This window comes from Typha angustifolia, chromosome 10 (assembly GCF_048772165.1).
Source record: "Typha angustifolia cultivar Huaian chromosome 10, ASM4877216v1, whole genome shotgun sequence".
Classification (NCBI taxonomy): Eukaryota; Viridiplantae; Streptophyta; class Magnoliopsida; order Poales; family Typhaceae; genus Typha; species Typha angustifolia.
Window position 1 is genome coordinate 11,620,037 of NC_133248.1, and position 20,071 is coordinate 11,640,107.

The window sequence follows — 20,071 nt, forward strand, 5'->3', positions numbered from 1 at the left end:
TTCACCAACTATTGAAATGAGTACATGTTCCAGTAATAAGATTTTCATATACAACATAAGAGCGAATTACACCAGCGTCTTGATTCACATATCCTGGTCAAGCTAACTGAACATCATTTGTTTGTAAGATACATAGGAAAATTTCTTACTAAAAAATCACAAATTTGTGGCATCAACCTAGTGTCACTGGTACAAAACTCTTTCTTTTAAAAAAAATAAAGAAAATAAAATTTTATAAGCTAACTTCTACGGTTACAAAGCGCTTCGCTTAGAATCGAAGGCCAATAACTGTAGATGATCAAAAAGAAAATCCTCATCCCTAGTAAAACCGTAGCTGATTAAAGTTCTATAGAAACCGAATATTCATTCGGCACAGAACAAAATATAAGAGTTGCATATATGCAAGTCAAGTAAGACATGAATCTCCCCTTATAAGAAAGAAGAAACAATTTTCCATACAAATGAGAGAAGCAATCTGAACTGAAAATAACTTAGCAGGTTGATTGACGACTATATTATTTGCCAATCAGCTAATCCACATTATTGACTGTTCATGTCAACCAAGAACAATAGCTTGGATCCAGCTAAATTGCTTATTGTTCAGCCACTCTACAATTATGCTAGAAATGGCAACGCTCATTTAGTTTATTATTTGACAGTCATCAGCCAGAACAAACCTACGCAGAAGACCCTGCCAGCCGGCGCCTCGTTGCATTTGAAACTGCTACCTGCCCAAGCCTGTCAGATTCAGGTAATACCAGTCGTTCTTGGAGAGGCATATAGTGTCGAAGCCATACACCAGTGTAGACCTAAAAGATCAAAAGAAACTATTAGAATTCTTAAATCTTAATCACTACTGAGTATCTAACGCTTGATATACCATCTTTTTTGTATCAGTTTCAGGAACCATTTTCTACCATATAATGTTAGCAAGGGCATACAATTTCTAGTAAAAATAATTAAGTTGGAAGTAAATCTTTACAAGCACTTCATACTGACCTGTTGTGGCCTCATGATCTTTGTATCAGGATCATCAAGCGATTCTCGCCAGTGCGCTAAATAGCCAGCCATACGAGGGATGGCAAATAAAACAGGAAAGAACTCCGTTGGGAATCCTATTGCTCTGATTTTACAGTTGAAAATTGTTAACTTCCAAAGCAATGATATGATACAACCTATCACATGATTGTCATCAACTTACCTATAAATTAGGCCTGAGTAGAAATCCACATTAGGATAAAGCTTCCGCTTAACAAAGTATTCATCTGATAATGCAGCCTTTTCCAATGCAACAGCTACCTGAGAATATTCAAATATAAAATAATCTTAAATTGGAACAAGAGTACCAAAATTTGATTAAGCAACCATCATATTGCACCTTCTATCTTGCATGGTTGCACACACTCATACACAAGCATATCCATGAAGAGATGTCGACAGAAGACAAGATAAGGAGAAAGCTTTTCTAGACTTTTGAGTACAATGATACTGTTTATTCAAAAGAAAAAAATCCACCTTACGAAAGAAGCATATAATGCTGAAATTAGACAAAGATTAGCAACTTACAAATAGCACAATATTTAACTTTTCAAACTTAAATGACTTCATCTCTGAGACCTACATCCGATGAATGTCTAGTTGTCTACTGCCAATTGGTTATGTATTAGAAAACTAGAGAAATCCGGCTTCAATCTTGCATAAAATTAATCAATTTTTGGCTTCATAATGTGAAACCTATATTATTGTCCTCGCTAGCAGAACATCTGTCTCATGTTGCAATTGCTCACACTGTATCTAGTATATACTGATAAATCTAGGCAACAACTGCAATTATATCATTAAAAATTTAAAATATCCCATGTAATGAAAAGAAAGAAGCACATCTTTTAGCAAAAGATGCTTATGTGTAATCACATAACAAAACATAATTTTGCTGGTTATTCCTACTCCTACAATTAGTTGAACAATGCAATTCTTAATAAATGTTAAGATAGTGAATCCCTTCTCCTTGTGTTGAAGGGGAAAAAGAAGACAACCTCAATGAGAGGATCACGTCCAACAATTGAGAAGACTTCCTCTGCCAACTTGCGAATGACTTTAGCACGAGGATCATAGTTCTTGTACACACGATGACCGAATCCTGACATCTTTCGCTTCCTAACAAGTTCACACACAAAGTGCGTGTAAAGATATAAGCTAAGCAGCATACAATTAAACACTTCTAGCACAAATTAAAAAAAAAGCACAGATCACCTGTTCTTGACACCTTCGATGAAGTCTGGAATATTCTCGACTTTTCCAATCTCATTGAGCATTTTAAGTACAGCCTAAGAATAAATAATATTTAGTTCCTCCACTAAGATAGTTGGCATACTTTCTTTGCATAGAAGTTCTAGAGCACAAAACACACCAGTAAGGCACTAGAGATAGTCTGAATTAAAGTAAATTAATGACCAAAAGAATTGGCTACATCTAGCTGACTATTAACAGAAAATATCTTTTTGACTTTGCTCATCACTTTCACCATAAAATAGTGAAACCCATCACAGTTTTTTGCAGTTCTATTTAAGCCAACCAACAAATTTGATGTCGCGAGCATGAAAAAAAAAACTACAAAATAAAGGATCATGCTATACCTCATTTGCCCCTCCATGAAGTGGACCATACAAAGCTCCAACTGCTCCAGCAAGAGCAGTGAATACATCAACACCACTGTAAATTCAATCAATAATAAAAATAAGAAAACCCCATTCCTTTAGTTCCCAACTAGATGAAGAACAGCATATGAGCGACGAATTATCCATCTTCCTCTATGATGGATGTAGTATGAGCTACATACCTTGAAGCAATATGTCTAGCGGCAGCTGTAGAGCAGTTCATTTCATGTTCGGCATGAAGAATGAAGAGAATATCAATAACCCGTGCTAGTCGAGGGTTAGGTTTATATGTCCTGTTACCCCTGCAACAGTAACAAAACTCATCCATGAATATATGAACAATAGTTCTCAAATTAAAGAAAATTTGATCATTCACTACATTTCCGACAAAATTGTCACTCAAATTTCAACTGCCCTATGCTTCAGAAAGAAATAAGTACAGAAAACCAAATTATAGACATAAGCAGAAGATGTGCATTTATGAGAACTTACAATGAGTCCAACATATACAAGAAGTTCTCCGAATAAGAAAGGTTACTTGAAGGAAGAACAGGAGGCCTTCCCGCTAACCTCAAGTAGGCTGCAGCAGCAATTGTAGGTGCCTAAAGATTGAAATACATCAATTGTAGGAGGATAGGAAATTTTGTAACTTATCCAGACAGAAATTATGACAGGGGATTTCAGAGGTAACATTGCTGAATCCTGGAATAATGCTATGTTAATTTGTTATCAATTAAAAAGGTAGAAAACCAAGAACTTTTTGAACATCAGAGACACATTTACATTCACCATATTAACAAGGATTCCAAACATACCTTTCCAAGTATCCGTGCAATTTGCTTGTCTCTAACTTGCTTCGAGTGATAAAGATCTTGGCCCTGCATGAGTGTAATGATGCTTGTCAAAGTATTTCTAGCCATAAAAGCTTAATTATGCATTTGCATGATCCATTGCATTACTAAACTACAAGAAAACCTTTTGCTACAACACATAGGAAAGAGCAAACTCCAATTCATTGCATATTTATTAAATTCTTCAAATTGTATCTTACTCTAAGAGCAGGATTTGCATCAGGATGGAAGACAGAAAGTGCACTCATAGCACTGACAAGAACACCCATTGGGTGTGCATCATGAGGCATTGCCTGGATGATATCCTGCCAAGACAAAACAACAGTGGAATGATTATTATCAGAATTGAACTGAAAACATAACTCCAAGTTGCGCATTAAATGAAGTAATTTAAAGTTATGAACAAGAAATTGACTACAGACCAAAACTCCCTGAGGAACTGCAGAGTGCTGCGAAACTGCAAACTCCCAATCTGCCAACTGGCTCTGAGAAGGCAAATTCCCATACACTATGTGCAAGACATGTTAAAAATCACCATCAAGAAGAACACCAAATTAACCCAATTCACCAACTTGCAAGTAAGAAGACTCACTTAAGAGATAGGCCACTTCCAGAAATGAGCTTCTTTCAGCTAGCTCCTCAATTGGGTATCCTCTGTAGCGAAGAATCCCTTCATCTCCATCAATATAGCATATGGATGAACGGACTGGAGCAGTGTTAAGATAGCCCGGATCATATAGTTTGAGCCCCTTGTCGTAGTTACCAGTGGTAATCTGTACAATATATATATATACTTCTCCATGTTAATCGCACAAAATTCGAACTTTACTTGATTATTTAACGAATGCATATTAATCATTATATATTTACTTAATAACAAATCCAAATATTTAAATCTAAGTAAGATCGGGGTAAATAAGGGAAAAAAATTCGTGAAAAAGGGCGGAAAAGGATGGATCTTTACCTTCTTGAAATCAGTAGCTCTCACGGTTCCTTCCTCCGAAATCTTGAGTTCGTACTTCTTCCCGGTTCTCCCGTCGATCACGGAAAGCAAGCCGCCGAGATTCGCCGGCGGGCGAGAGATATCGTAAGCCGCGACGGGGGATCTCTCGAGAAGAGGCGAGACGCCGCCGTTGGAGGCGGCGGCGGCCATATGCGCAGCGATGACAGCGAGCCGCCCGCGGGCTAGAGTCGAGGAATCGAAACCTTGTTCCATCTCCTCCTACTGCGAGAGATCAAAAGCCTAGATAAAAGAAAATCCTAATACAAACCTCGAGAGAGGAAGAGCAAGAAGGATGGAGTCGGTTACTTGACGTGCCTGGTTGCTGTAGAAGAAGGACGAGATCGATAGCGTAACAGGAGGAGTATTCTCGAATTCTATAATTTATCCACCTCTCCTTATGGGGGTCCCGTTTTGCAGTCTCATTTTTCTAGGAGAGTGTGACTGTGTGCGTGAAACCCAGAGGTGGGCCCGTTATGGGTTGGATAGAGAATTAGATATCACGTTTATCCTATGACGACAAGTCCATCAAGTGGGATAACAATTCTGGAATCTATCTCGTGTTAAATTATACTACGCCTCTTTACATTTTGACGATATTTTAAATACAAACTTAAAAATAGTTTAAATAATTTTGCTTTGATTAAATAAATATATATTTGGAGTGACTCAGCTATATAACACAAAAGTTTAGTAAGAGAAAACTTATTTTTGTTTAAATAAAAAGACATGAATATAATTGATTTTGGACGAAAAATTAACTGTTATAATTTAATCAAATTAAAGATTAAAATATATTTATACCCGTTATAAAATAATGTTAAATATCTTCTTCTTCTTTTCTTTTTTTTTTTTTTTTTTTAATGATTTTGCCTTCTCTAAGAATACAATTACAATTAAATGGAATTATTATGAAGCATAGGGAAACTGAAAGAATACGGACACATGGGATGGCAAGACGCCGATGGTGGGGCACCACGTGCACAAGTTCTCGAACGGGCTAGGTCGAGTCGTCACAGCAACTAGCCCTCGGTTCGGTTCTTCTCTCCAAAATTAATTCCTCGATTTCTTGTGTTACATGTTACGTTGTCCAGAATGACACGTTGTGCATGCCACCTTTCCTCACCGAAGAGGATTAATCACACGTTCTACTCTTCTTGTGCTCTTCCTCCGTTTAATTTAACTATTTAAATCTTCAAATAATGAGAATCTAAAATGTGCCGTCACTACTGCGTTATATATCCAAGTTTCACGTTGTCATGATTTATATTTGCATCTCCAATTAAATAAATGTATATATATATATATATATAGCTAGCGTGCGTTCACCACAAGACATACTCATTAATAACCCATAGAGCATGCTATTTTGCATTAGATAGGGACAAGTACATTCATAGACTCGTCCATATACATCTCTCTCTATCACTTCATCTATATATATATATATATATATATATATATATATATATATATATATATATATGCAGATTTATTTATGCGTTATAATTCATAGTACACATCAGTGAGTGTTCATTAATTTCTGATCCTTCTACCACCGGAGCCAGACTCCCTCTGGCAATTGAAGAAGGAGGCAGCGACCGGCAACCCTAGGTTGTTTTGCCTTGCAAAGTTTCTGGTGCTGAAGTTGTGTCGGACGGACGGCGCAAACACGGTGTCTCTCCCCAGCTGGTGGAACAACACGAACACCATCCGATGGATCCCTGCCCTCGGCTGTGGGCCTTCGTAGCATACTATCTCCTGGCCTACGAAAATTAACGAATAACCACTAATGAGGCTTGCTTTTGGATCTGCATGCCTATTTATTTGTTACTAGGTTTAGGTTATATATAACTTCAGCTCGCTTAACAGATACAGCGTCTTGCATTTGCTTATTATATTTGGCATCAAGAACACTACTCACCAAAGTTTGCATCCGTAGTTGCTGGGATGTCCGTCACCAACCTATGACAGCCATATAAAGTTATGCTCATGATGATCAACATATAGACAACAAGAAACAGACGTCTACATATTGGCAATCGCAATCTCACCAGTGCAAGTACTCTCGCAACGTCGGATTACTTGGGTTCGGTGCATCTGGATCCACCATAACCTAGCAAAAAAAGAAGACACAGAAGGAAAAATAACATAAAACAAGTCAACAGCAAGAGAACCAGAAAGGTGTTATAAATAAACTTACGAGAGTGTAAGATATACGGAGATCTTCTCCTCCGACGTCGACCCTAGGTTTGCTAGCAACAGCAGATGGTCTAAACTCCGACCCGTTAATAACTGGCTTGCTCTTGTACAAGATTCTAAGTGGCACAGATCGGGCAAACGGGTCCAGCACGTCTCCTACGACCTGACCCAAAACCAAAGGGTCACTGGACATGATGGGATAAATTGGACGAAAGCAGGAAGAGGAGGAGAATAGAGCAAAACTAAGTATTATTCGTGGTAGTGGTGGTGGATGAAGCAGGGTGGTGCGCATTTTCTTATATAACAGCAACCAGAGAGACGGACAAGGAAAAGAAAAGTGAGTAATACCTGGGAATTTTCTCAAACCAATAACTTTTCACGAGTGCACGAGGTTGGAAATTTGGAATCATTGGGCGAAGAAAGGCAAGTTATTTTCGGGGATCGTCTGTTTGCTTTTCTTTCCGTCAACTTGAATCAATCTTTATACCCATTAACTGAAAAGAGCGGTGAGTGATAGTACAGCAATGTAAGAATTCTGATTTCTGTCTGTAATGTCCAATAATATCTGCCACATCAGCATACAATGCAGATACGATATATCCTGTGAGAGGGACACCGTACTATGTAAGCAAAAAAGCAGCACCGAAACAAAAGCAATTGAGCAACAGAAGATGCCTGAGGTTTGGACCAAACCAGCCGTCTCCCATATCTTATTATTTACTAAGATAATTTACACCCAAACTTAATATTTTTTTTTTAAATATATCATGTCAAACAATTTAGCATTTTCTCTGCAAATGAAATAGATAACTTTTAAAATTAAATTTTGAAAAAGCTAATGTCATTCCTTTACAATTCTGTGTTTACTTCGTTGCAAGGAACAACAACGCAATGCCAACTCATAATTTTTTTTTAATATATTTACAATGACATTTTGTGACCAAAGTGGAAAATTAAAGATAAAAGTTATAATGCTCAAATTATTATCTTTTAATATTTTTATCTACATTTTTGTTATTTGAGGTCTGATTAAGTTTTGATTAACATTATTATTAATTTATCTTTTATATTCCTAATGTCATATTATATTTAAAAAAATGTAAGTTATAAAATTATGACGTTCAATTTAAATTATCTGGAGGATACCTTTTATATGTATATGTATATATATATATAGGAAATATGTGCAATTCAGAAACCTATTTCTTGATTTGGGAGAATCAAAACCACCAAAGGCCACGAGTCACGACCACCAAGATGCGCGTCACAGTGATTCGTTCTTTTGATAGTGGGACGTCTGAATTCAGTACTTCTATTCTATTTTGAGTAAGGTATCTTTCCTCCAAAGGTCAAGCCTATCCGAAGGCCTTCTTTTATTGGGTTTAGGTCTCTAGCAACTTTAATAAATAAAAAAGCATTTAATTATTTAGTGTTTTAAATAAAAAGAATATATACTCATTTTTCTCTTTAATAAAGCGTTTTTCTTAATAAAGACACCTATAAGATCAGTATTTTATAATTTTATATAAAATATAAGAAGCTGAACTCAAGTAAAAATGCTAAACTTACTGTAAAATAAATTATTTTTGGTATGAAATTTGAAGTGTGTTCTATTTGAATAAATAGATTTCGAAGAGGACTAGTTTGGTCAAAATAACTGAGTAGACATCAAGTCGTTGTCCAACCAAATATGCCTACTATCGTACTTGATAAAGCATATAACAGCAGCCATTTATAGTAAGTGATTAGCCCTAGTAAGATAGATATTTTAGAGAGCAGGGTTGCCAAAAATAAATTAGCAACTAGGACTTGCTCGGCTAGAAGTTGGCTCAACTGAAACTTGGGCTTTCCTCAGTGAATTTCGAGAGGCTCAACTTTAGAAATAGGCTTAGTTCGTCGAGCTAAGCTTGAAGATAATCTAATATTAGGTTTCAGTTCGGCTCGAGCTCAATTGAGTTGAGTTCTAACTTAAAAATAAACTTAATTTAGACTCAAGCTCGGATCAATTAAGCCAAGCTAAGCCGAGCCTAAATAAAAAGTGAACTTAAAATAAATTTTAAACTTAGCCTGAGATAGCCACCTCTAATTGAGTGAAAAGGAGCCATAAGCAGCGTCGATAAATATCTTATAAACGATTAGACCAAGTTGGTGAAAGCTGCATTGTAGACCCTCCCACGGTCCTACCTACTAAGTAACAAAGATTGTTCCTGGAAATCTTACTCTAGATTGAGCATACTACTCCAATCTAGTTCGAAAAATATCCGAGTTTACACTACTTTAATAATATCCAAGAGTAAATAAAAGTTACTTTTTCATCCAATTAATGCTCCAGAGAACACATACTCGACCACTAGCCACCTGTTCGACAATTATATTGTTAAAGTATGCAATCAATATTTCATACTATCAACTCCACTAAAGATCCTGTTAACAGCCCCCAGAAAAATAAAGCCGGTAAATAGCAATAAAAGAGGCACATCAAATGATATGTGATAATTTCGATACTACAAATACAAATGATTTCGTGGAAACGCTTAATAGAAGCCTGATAATATCTTCTGACCAGGAGAATACCTCAAGAATTCAGAGACAGCATACTACACTATAATATATCACAATTCACCAGTACATAATTCCCGAGCCTAAGGCCAGATCTGACTTGCCATTTGACGTACAACAGTGGCAACAGCAAATGTGCAGTAGGCAAAGATAAATTGTATAGACTGACATCGTAATGAATGAGCCTACTTGACATTCCTGAGGAAAGAATAATGTTATTGCAGAGACAACAAAAAAATAGATACCAATAAGCCACTCTTTTTAATCAATAGTAGCACAGTCCGAAATTGCATAGCGACTGCCTGTGAAGGAAAGATTAGCCTTTGCCCAGTGCAACAGCAGTCTGTTTGCCCTTAAATACTTCATCATCCTTGATGCTCGCCAGGACAATAATACAGTAACACCAAGTCAGGAGAAAAGCCTTAAGAAGTTGTTCGCATATGCCATCGGCTTCACATTAGGGTGCGACTGCAAGATTTGACAGAAATGGAATCAGCACACTTGTAAAGTGTGAAGATAGCAATTAAACAGGTCCCAGTTCTGAATAATAGTACAAAGCGGTTAAGTGGTTGCACTGAGAGAATAATATAAATAACAGAAATTTGGAACCATGCCATGGAACATTTTAAAAGGTAAGACAGCAACCTGCTAGCCATAAATGGCCCTGGAGGGACTTAGATTGCCAATAAATGGCCCTGCAAGGAATTAGATTGCCAATACATGGCCAAACAGATTTTTACATGCCACATCCTTGGAAACAGGTAACATTAGTAAATTACTTAGACATGCCTAAGTCTTGCACACTTTTGCCCAAGAGGCTCCTTGTTATGAATTGATAATTAGGAGTCAATGTCCGTGTGGATGAAAATGTGCTTGTGAGAGAATTTGAAAATTTTACCCACTTCATCAAAGTTGGAAGGACATCAAGAACTTCGGCACTTCTAAGATGTATTGTGTAAATCAACTAAATAAGAAATAAATCTTTGAAATAAATTTAAAGCCCACCACTGCTGAAAAAGAAACAATATCTGGTTTGAGCTCTGGAGCTGTGAAACGGATGAATGCACCCTTATTGCCCATCTGCATCAAAGTTGCAAAATTAATTTCAGTATATCAAGGTACATTAAATACAATAGAGATGATAATTGGCAAAAGAATCTCCAAAACAACCAATTGATAAAAACCAGTAACAACCCAAAGTACCGCAAGCAAGGCACAACTCTAGTATACCCGCTGAATATATGCCAAAGCAGGACAAGTTCATTTCTCGTTTGTGTATCTGCTTAATGTATGTCAAAACTCAATTTCACATTACTTATTCCTTACGCGTCATACCACTAAACATTATCAGATAGTCCCCAGGTGTTTATACCATGATGATATAGCATAGTACATTATAATTGTATGATACAAAACACTTCCATGGTGCTTCAGCATTCCTAGGCATGTCTGGCAGCAGGTGCAAAATAATTCTTTAGCTTAAGCTACTCGTATCATACATCAAAAGCAAATTGCTTGCTTAAATTCAGCCTCAATCTAGCATCATCAAGGTCAAACAAGCTCTAGAAGTAGAGGGTGCCCAAGCTTAAGCCCCACATAGAAAGGATCATTTATTAAAATATGATAATAAAAAACTTGAAAATTTGAATGGAGATACAATCATTCCAAAACCAGATCAATCCAGGTGGACCACTTGCTTAAGGTTTAAAAAAGATGTGATTAATAACAAACCTAAATCAGAAACACGAGAATTATGTATACCAAACTTCATAATCTTATACCATTAGAAAAGAATTTTCTTAGACCAAAAAACTATGTGCCAATATATACTACAATCAAACACTGAATGATAAACCTGAATCCACCAAACTCATTAAGATGCGACTTGGCAATTTGGCCTATTACTTATGCAATGGCTCATTTGGAAGGAAAAAAAATACTGTTTGTTCATCGGTACAAAAAAAAGGACCTACAAACTAATGAAAGCATTTCATAATGTTTGTCTTGTACCTGATCACAATAGTTGGGAGCCGAAAAGACAGTAATAAGCTTTCCATCATGTTCAATCTCATAACCTTCATCCTTTACTTCATGCGACCGAACAACAAGCTCTGTCAATGGCATTAAGGAATTAAACACAGCTTTTCACACATAAAAATTCTTTGCTACCAAAACCAAAAATAAGCTTCATGTAGCACATAAACCTAGTATACGTGATATTTCTTACCCAGATTATTTTCTTGCAAAAATCTCTTTGTCACATCTGCACCAAAGGAAAGACCTACACCACGCTTACTAGGGCCTCTTCCAAGTTGGGGCTGAGGGTCACTCCAAAGCAACTCGCACATTAAACCTAATAAGGAAAGGGATCAAGATACTTAGCTAGATGATGAACAGAAAAGGAAGAAACAATACTGTTAAACTGATTTCAATGTTTCCACAAGATTATAGAACTTTGCATCTTTCTCTTTTCTCGGGTGTAAGCATGACCTTTTCTTTATACTCACAAACCAAACTCAACTGGAAGAAAGGCACTTGTCTTCTGTCTAATCAGCAACTATCAACCAGGTTCACATGATTATTATTTGAATATTTAGCCACTTAAGAAGAACTAATTAAAAGAATAAGTAGATAAAATGCATTCTGACAATTCAGCAAAATAGATGATATTATTAAAAAAATAGCATGGTGTCAGATTAAACCTTTAGAGTTATTACAGTGCATTGGCAGTCCATAATATTATGATGGAAGATTCGAGCACAAAGAAAATATTCATACTAATTCCTGAAAAGGTGACTAACAAGTAGACAAAGGGTAATTTCAGCCAAGCAGGAGTAATTCCTCTTCTTAGTTATCAGTTTTGTTTCGATCAATGAAATAGTGAATAAAAAAATAGAATGTATTATCAGATAGTACCTTCCTCAGGGGGCTCATGAAAACGGTCAATGGAACGAATGTCAGATAGCTTGACACCATCAACACTAAAAAGACCTCCATGGACTACGAAGATCTTGTTGTTGATAACATGAGCCAAAGGCAAACAACAAAATACTTCAGCAAAGAGCTCAACAAATGTCTCACTCAACTTTGACCTGACTTCTCCCTCAAAACCATATATCTTGTTCATGCTCTTACTTTCATGATTTCCTCTTGAAAGATACATAGCTGAAAATATTAAAAAACAGATCACAGAGTGATAATAATGAGTGACCGTAAATACACCAATAATTATCTTCCGCTTGGCTGATGCAAGTCCCAAGCTATTGTGTTAAGCAAAATGCATGCTAGTGGACTTGGAGACAGACTTACATATGGTATTAGCATAAATCAAGAAGGAAGTACAAATGCAACTGACAAGGATTACCTGTTGGAGACATGCACTTGAATGCAAAGAGTGTAAGAATGACTTCAAGAGAAAAGGATCCTCTATCCACGAAGTCCCCATTGAAGAGGTATGGATTCTCTTCTGAGGGAAGTCCATTGAGCTCAAATATATTTAACAGATCATAATACTGCAATCATGTAAACAATAAACATTTGTTAAATAATGCACATTACATTTTCACACATGAGGAAACACACGTAGCTCTTGAATCACATACTGTTGAGCCAGGTCAGCATATTAAAAGCAGATGCTATACAACACTACACGTGCAATAATGTCACAAATATCAGAGATAACTATTTATTCAACAATTAGTCAAGATAGATACAGAAGAAAGAAGAATAAGTCCACTGTATTTAGTGAATAGCAATTTCTGCGAGAGAGGCACCACTTAGTATTTTTATCTGGCATATTAGATTTGAGTTGTCTCCTTTTCTCTTTATTGCAGATAAATTCAAGAGAAACTAACAGACATTAAGAACAGAAAATACGTAAGAATCACTGAGAAAAAATGCACACCAGAAAATGGTGCAACCAGCAGGTTCCAATAGACTTAATGGGATTAATTTCAATTAAATTACTTAAAAACTAAATTTAGCATTATCATTACTACCTGGCCATGTACATCACCACAAACTGTGAAATGATGACCATCTGGAACAGTGATATCAACAAGTGAAGGCATTGCTTGCAACATTTCTCTGGTTTGCAAGGCAATCTGAAATGCATACCTAAAGAATGAAGATGCAATATAAGAAACTCGCACCCAAGAACAGGATAAGTGATATAGCTAAAGGGGAAAAGTGACTTAATTAAGATTGCAACAATAATAACAAGTACCTTTTGTGTAGGCACTTCTGGTTCTTAAAATCATCCATCAATTTTTTCACAAAGTCCAAAGTTACTGTTTCACCATCTATTCTTGCTCCAGCATATTGTGGCTCCACTTCTGTTAGCAAAGACAACATTCTAGTCAATTCCACTTGTAAATGACATAGGGCAACCGAAAGCAATATTTGTCGGATTGAAAAACATCTTTGAACTTCAGACAATTGACTAACAATGATTCTTCAAAATAAAATGAGAGTCACACTGCAACTGAAATTGTAGAGCTTGCCTAGTGTAATTCTCACTTCATCGAGATTCCAACAGCTGCCAAAGCAAGGTGGTTCTTTTTGGAGTACTGATTGTTTTAGTAATGCATTTTCAGATTTCACAAGTATGGCTTAGTATTTTCAACTGTATATGTTATTTAATCCGTCTGGTTTTCGATTAAAGGAAAATCTAGAGTAGATATTCTAATTTCTTACTCTTAGAATTGTACCTCTAATCTAGAGGGGTAATTTGATGTCTAGTTATAAACTAGAATAGTGGTATGATAATTATTTTTGATATGACAAATTAAGATAAAAGAACAAATAAGTGAAAATTAACTCAAATATGACATTGAAATTTGAATTATTTGAATTTGAGGGAATGATGGGAATAGGCCTCGACCAAAACACAGGTTGAGGTGAACTTGTCCCCTCAGTTAGATCAATTCCCCCTTCCACAAAGTGAGAGGCAGGATGGGACTGCCCGTCTAAAGTGTTCAAAGTCAGCCTAATATAGGCTGCTTGTCCCGTTCCGAATGGACAAACATGGAGAAACAAGATGAAGAAAGGCACACTCATAAGTATGCATTTGTATACTTGATTTGAGTAAGAAATTAGATAGGTGATAGCAAGAAAGAGGAGATTTGTGAGAAAAATGAGTGGACTTTTAGTTTGTGGAATGAAATAGATAAGTGGTAGGAGAGAAGATTTTTTTTTTCTGAAATAACTTTAGTCAAATCAAAGATAAAATTGTAATTGGGTTTATGTATGAAAATATTTGAATAGTATCTCTAATATAAAATAGGGATAAATTAATGCTTTGCCACAAATCTAAAGTGTGTTGCTTAATCTTGAAAAGGGATAAAGATAACCTAGAATCAAATGGGTAATAAGTTTGTTGATATACTATAACAGCTATCTTATCACATTATTATTTCCTACGCCCCCGTTTGCTTCATTATCTTTTTCCTTATTCTAGATTAGGAAACACTATTCTAGATTAGAAGAGCCATCATATTATCTCTACTCTAGATTAAAAATATAATTCAAATTAATATATACATAAGCCCAATTATAATTTTGTCCTTGTTTTGACTAAAGTTATCTAAAAAAATTTCTCTCCCATCTCCTACCATCTACCTATCTCATTTCACAAACCAAAAGTTTCTGCTCATTTTTCCTACCTAAGTTTTCATATATCTCATCTCTTCTACCATTCATCTATTTCATTACATATTTACAAACATGGATTCAAGTATCGGTCGATTCCGATCCATATTGCCGAAACGGATTGGCTGATCAATCCCCGCTCCGAATTGTCTAAAACAGATGGCAGATACGGTCGATACATATCGTTTTTTCAAGAATCCGATCCCAATTCCAAAATAAATACTAAGAACCTTGCTTACAAGTATACATTGCATGCCTATTATAAATGAGAATACTTTAATTTAAATTTATATATCAAATCAAAGGCATTTCAGTTAATTTTCACTTCCCATTCATACTTTATCTCAACTTTATGTCTTATCAAAGGTAATCATTAGACCACTATTCTAGATTTCAAGTAAATATTAGAAATAACTTTAGGATTAAGAATCTAGAACAGTTATTCAAGATTTTCCCCTAATCTCAAAGCAAACAAGGCCTTTTAAATAAAGCATCTATTCTCCAAAGTAAACAAAAATGTGTACCAATAGTCATCTAAAGTAAACCTTGGCATGAAATATCAATGGGATAATGAGTTCTTTAAGAAACACTGATGGTCTCTATGTGTACAAAAACATGTTTGTACGTGTATATATATTGCGCAGCAAAAAGGAATATAAGCTAGAGCAGAAAAAACACCGGGATACCAAATAAATGGTAGGACATACCTATGCAACGAAAGTCTATAGATTCTGCAACAGACCGTCTTTCAGAGTCATTTACAGATATTGCTTCTTCAAATCGAAGTTTTTGAACAGCTTTCTCACATTCCTTCAATTTTCTAGTAGCATCTGGATCTTTTGGGCAAATCCTTTTCACCTAATAAATTCGTATATGTTGAAAATGCAATATGAGACAATTGTTCACCACTTTTACATTTTAAATATTAGTAAATGACAAATTTTAACTTAATGTTATCTTGTGCCTAAGATGTGATTTTCCCCAATAACAAAAGTCATTCATATGAAACTTCTTCAAGATTATGAAAGCTCCCCTAAACTATGCTTTCATGGCTAAAAGATGTGCAAAGATACTCATCAATATTTCATGCCATTTCCCATCTATGGAGCTACTTCAAATGATTAATTCTTGGTTTAAGGACAATATGATAACCAAGACATATAGCTAAATATCTAAAAATGGACTTGCATGCTCATGTATATAATTGAATGTTTTGATTCGAGAAGGCTAGTTTGCCATAATCAACTGGGTTAAGGTAATTAGACATGCCTGTTGAAAATCCTTCAAAGCCTCCTTGAACTTTCCCATGGCAAGATATGCCGCACCACGCCTGTAGTAACCCTACAACAAGAAATTTCAAGGCACATGCTTAGTCTCACATAATTATGCAAATGAGGAACAACATATGTTCTCAATTCTCACCTTAGAGTATTTTGGATCGATCTCAATAGCAGTCGTTGCGTCCTGTACAGCACTACCATATTCTTCAAGTTTCGTATGCGCAAATGCACGATTTGCCCAATAAACCGCATTTGATTCATTAAGCTCAATAGCTTGACTATAAAGCTCTATGGCTTGAGAGAACTTGTTCGCTGAACAAAAAGATAGAAAGGAGATATGGAGAAGATAGTATTGTCAAAAAACGTAGCAAATGTTTTCCTAGAATGAAGCACCCATAAGATGTCACACAATGATGTGCCACAGAGCACCAATGACAGTGAATACCAACAGTTAAGCTTCTCTATAATAGATTCAAGTATACATAAAAAGCAACAACATATTGACTCTTGTTTCATTATATACTTCAATCTCTGTATTTAAAAATCCACGACGAAAACTAAACTGATAGATATATTCCCCTTAAAAACTTGAGCTCCCTTCCCTGAATTATTCTATACTTATTTAATCTCTAGTTCTCTACTACATAAACTCAGAAATGAAATTAAATTCCAAAGCCCTGATCTCATTTCAGCTTCCTTGCTAAACCCTTCCTTTTATTTTGACTTCTCCCTGGACTCATATCAGCAGTCATGAAGGATGTTACTGGGTGATATTAGCATGTCCTGCAATTTGTTGCTGAATGATTCTCAGCATTATATATGTACAGAAATCATGTGAGTAAAAAATTTCTAGAAGAGCATATCAAAGAAGAGCTAACATAGAAAAAAGAAATCAGAAACCAGAGTTGTGCGAAAGAGAACAAAAAACCCCCACAAGGAAATTAAAAGTAAAACATGGAATAAAAGAAGCATACCTTTAAAAGCTTCATTAGCCAAAGTTTTAAGCTCCTCAGCTCGTTCCAGATGTGAATTTGCAGTTTCAACCAAAGTGGCCATTTTGTGATACAGGCTTCTGATAGGAACCCAAATGTTATATAACAAATTTCATAGCCTCACCAAAAAAATCCTCCTACTAATTGTCTGCAGACAAAATAGTAACTAAGAGAAATTCTAAAATACTCCAACAATGGAAACCACTTTTCAATACATTAATACAGTTACAGGAAAGGAAAAAATATTCTATTCTAGATGAAACCCATACTGTAAAACACACAAGAAATTGCTGATAGGTGAATAATCATTCGCCACTGGCGGTAGTTAATTAGTTATAAAGTAAGATCTTTTGCTAATCTTTTAGAATATCCTTAATTTCTATTTCAAAGTAAATGTGGCAGACTATGGCTGGCGAGCAACCTGCCAAATTAGTAGCATACAAGATATATATAAATTCAAAATAGTTCAAATATCCCAAATTCCAGGTCGAGAACAGATTCCTCACAGAAGTTAAGAATATGGTTGTATTATACTGATAGCTATCATATGATCTAGATCAAGGAACAATTAGCGAAACAAAGATATGCCACATTGGTAGTAACTTCTTGCAATGATAGTACTGGACAGAATACATCGGGGGGGGTGGATTACTTCGGCTAGAAGTTGATACTCATTCTCGCAATGATTTCCGATGTCTTCATTTATCCACTCAAAGTTGACGTAATGTATAGGGAAGAAATCACAAGAACCGAAGCACACAACAAGATTGGAAGCATTAGTTGTGTGCTTTAATGATGACATATACCAAAATATGCTTCAATAGTTAACTAAACGAATTCCCCACGGAACCCTAAGCATTAGTTGTGTGCTTTACTGGAAACCACCTTCCTTCATATCCAATATCCTCTCTGCATTTTATCAAGTAACGACGACATTTATGTCTATTTATCTATATTCCCCACGGAACCCTAAGGAAAAAATCGATCCAATAAAATAGAGAGAGAAAGAGAACGCAATAGATTTAGAAACAAAGTTTAACCTGTGGGTCACAACGAATACATTCGTCCGCAAATATCCACGGAAAGCAATCAAGGAGATAGAGAGAGAGGTCGCTTCGGCTGGAATGGAGGTGAGAGATCGAATTAAAGGGGTTTAGGGTTTGGGGGGCCGAGGAAGATGGAAGGATGAGATGAGAAAATTAGAACGGCAGTAGATCCCTTAAGGACGAGAAAGATCGATCCACGGACCACGTGAGTGGGCTCTAAGTCGCTTCAATTGTAAAGGCGACTGATGCCAATCCAACGGCAGGAATTCGCTGCACGGCTCAAAGAATGCGCCAAAATTAGCGCCTAGAGTCGGGTTGAGTCTTTTGGGCCGCGTATGGGTTGGACCTCTGTAGCTTTCTGGGCCAAGGTCATTTCCAGCCCAAATACCATCAGTTTTTGCGTCAATTGCAGCATTGCCCCTGCCACGTCAATTTCTTAAAAAAAGAAAAAAGAAAATCTATACTAAATTAAATATTTGTCAAAGAAAATAATTAAGAATAGATGGTGTAGATGAGCAGAGATATGTTTACCATAATCTTTATCATCTGCATCTAAAATAAGTTTAAATGTTTAATTCGTCATTACATGGTATGTGATTTCCAGTTCACAGTGACTGCATTTTGAGGGAATTTTGTGGAACAAAAGTTGTGGTGGGGCTATAATAAGTATCAGCTTCCCCTTTAGCTCCTGAGCCGATGGTGCCAGGTTAAATCCTCAATTGTGCAAGTAGGGTCACATGCCTGATGTCTCTCAAAGTCCCTACTTCCCAAGCTGCAACCATGAGAGCTATCGCCAGTGCACCACCATGAAATGGTACGACTTGCTGTCAGCTTCTCATACGGTCTTACTTCTGCCAGTGATGCCACTGTAGCCTTGCAGTTTGAAGTTTAAATTAGGCTACAACTTTATGTCAACACAGTCAGTCAAGCTCCAGCGACAAAAAAGAGACTATGAGCTAATTAAAGGATTGTCTCTTGCCTACTATTTACAATAAATAATTCAGATATGAAGTTTAATTGTTAGTCCAAAGATGCTAATGGCTGAAGCTTTCTGTTGTCTCTTGGCTTGTTTCTTAATCTTGAAAGTACTAATTAAGTTGTTGAAAAAGATGCCAAGCAAAGTAGCTGTATGATGTGGTACTGAGGTCCACTAATTGGTCCAGGAGAAAGACTTTTTATGGGATTAATGTGATGGACAACTAAGAGAGGTAGCAAATTTGCACTGTGATGAGCGAAAGGGAGAAAAAAAGATGAAGTGACATACAAGTGATATCATCCTTTTGTCTGTCAATTATTTGTTTCTAGTGTTCAATTAATCACTATCAGCAAGAAAAAAAAAAATCACTTACTGAAATACAGATTGCTATCAGGCCGATGGACAGGCATCTAGGACAATATAAGATTCTCCCAAGATAAATAGACTAATAGAAGTTCTTTCACCTTAATATAATATTTGTAAGGTCAGCAAACATATCTGCAATATTTAACATTTTAATCTCTAGATTAAGCATGGATAGTTAAGATACGCGAATATGCTTCAGGTACATCTCACTTTCGATCTTAGCCATATATACTTTAGAACCAAAATATATAGCTAGGCAGACCATATTAATACAGGGATAAAAAGGTACAAATTAAATAACTATCACCAATCAAAAGCTGCATGGCCCTGCACGCTCAAACAAAATTCTGGAGTAAATAACTTGAATAACTATAGTTTTGCCCTTAGTTACGACAAGGATTATTCTCTTTATGCAGTGCATTATCGACAACTATATTTTCAATCGATTCGATTGAGATAGAAATATCATTTTTGCTTGTAATTATATACATTA

At 36.0% G+C, this 20,071-nt stretch overlaps 3 protein-coding genes across 7 annotated transcripts; all 3 read right to left on the reverse strand.

Moving 5' to 3' along the window:
- Positions 1-375: 375 nt before the first annotated feature.
- Positions 376-4,965, reverse strand: LOC140769186 (citrate synthase, glyoxysomal-like). 2 transcript variants are annotated; one of them, XM_073109803.1, is made up of 14 exons: positions 4,827-4,965; positions 4,473-4,733; positions 4,101-4,281; positions 3,931-4,016; positions 3,709-3,813; positions 3,473-3,535; positions 3,150-3,259; positions 2,840-2,959; positions 2,637-2,712; positions 2,254-2,327; positions 2,037-2,157; positions 1,202-1,299; positions 1,000-1,123; positions 376-809 (listed from the first exon to the last, which is right to left on the reverse strand). In XM_073109803.1, the coding sequence occupies exons 2-14, from the start codon at positions 4,722-4,724 to the stop codon at positions 678-680; spliced, it is 1,542 nt and encodes a 513-aa protein (XP_072965904.1). In that variant the 5' UTR covers positions 4,725-4,733; positions 4,827-4,965; the 3' UTR covers positions 376-677. The 2 variants fall into 2 exon arrangements, with proteins under 2 accessions (XP_072965904.1, XP_072965902.1); XM_073109801.1 differs by having other exon boundaries at positions 4,818-4,922.
- Positions 4,966-6,004: 1,039 nt separating this feature from the next.
- LOC140768991 (protein FLOWERING LOCUS T 1-like) lies at positions 6,005-6,951 on the reverse strand. The gene is made up of 4 exons (XM_073109489.1): positions 6,712-6,951; positions 6,563-6,624; positions 6,433-6,473; positions 6,005-6,274 (listed from the first exon to the last, which is right to left on the reverse strand). Exons 1-4 carry the CDS (start codon positions 6,901-6,903, stop codon positions 6,045-6,047), a joined length of 525 nt encoding a protein of 174 aa, XP_072965590.1. The 5' UTR covers positions 6,904-6,951; the 3' UTR covers positions 6,005-6,044.
- A 2,247-nt stretch (positions 6,952-9,198) lies between these two features.
- Positions 9,199-18,415, reverse strand: LOC140768632 (serine/threonine-protein phosphatase 5). Of its 4 annotated transcripts, XM_073108977.1 has the most exons (14): positions 18,231-18,415; positions 17,843-18,099; positions 17,173-17,338; positions 16,341-16,510; positions 16,188-16,259; positions 15,626-15,776; positions 13,495-13,603; positions 13,268-13,385; positions 12,634-12,781; positions 12,186-12,434; positions 11,497-11,622; positions 11,280-11,380; positions 10,275-10,349; positions 9,199-9,737 (listed from the first exon to the last, which is right to left on the reverse strand). In XM_073108977.1, exons 3-14 carry the CDS (start codon positions 17,252-17,254, stop codon positions 9,678-9,680), a joined length of 1,461 nt encoding a protein of 486 aa, XP_072965078.1. In that variant the 5' UTR covers positions 17,255-17,338; positions 17,843-18,099; positions 18,231-18,415; the 3' UTR covers positions 9,199-9,677. The 4 variants fall into 4 exon arrangements, with proteins under 4 accessions (XP_072965078.1, XP_072965079.1, XP_072965077.1 ...); XM_073108978.1 differs by lacking the exon at positions 17,843-18,099 and having other exon boundaries at positions 17,173-17,267; XM_073108976.1 differs by lacking the exon at positions 17,843-18,099 and having other exon boundaries at positions 17,173-17,270.
- Between the last annotated feature and the right edge of the window lie 1,656 nt (positions 18,416-20,071).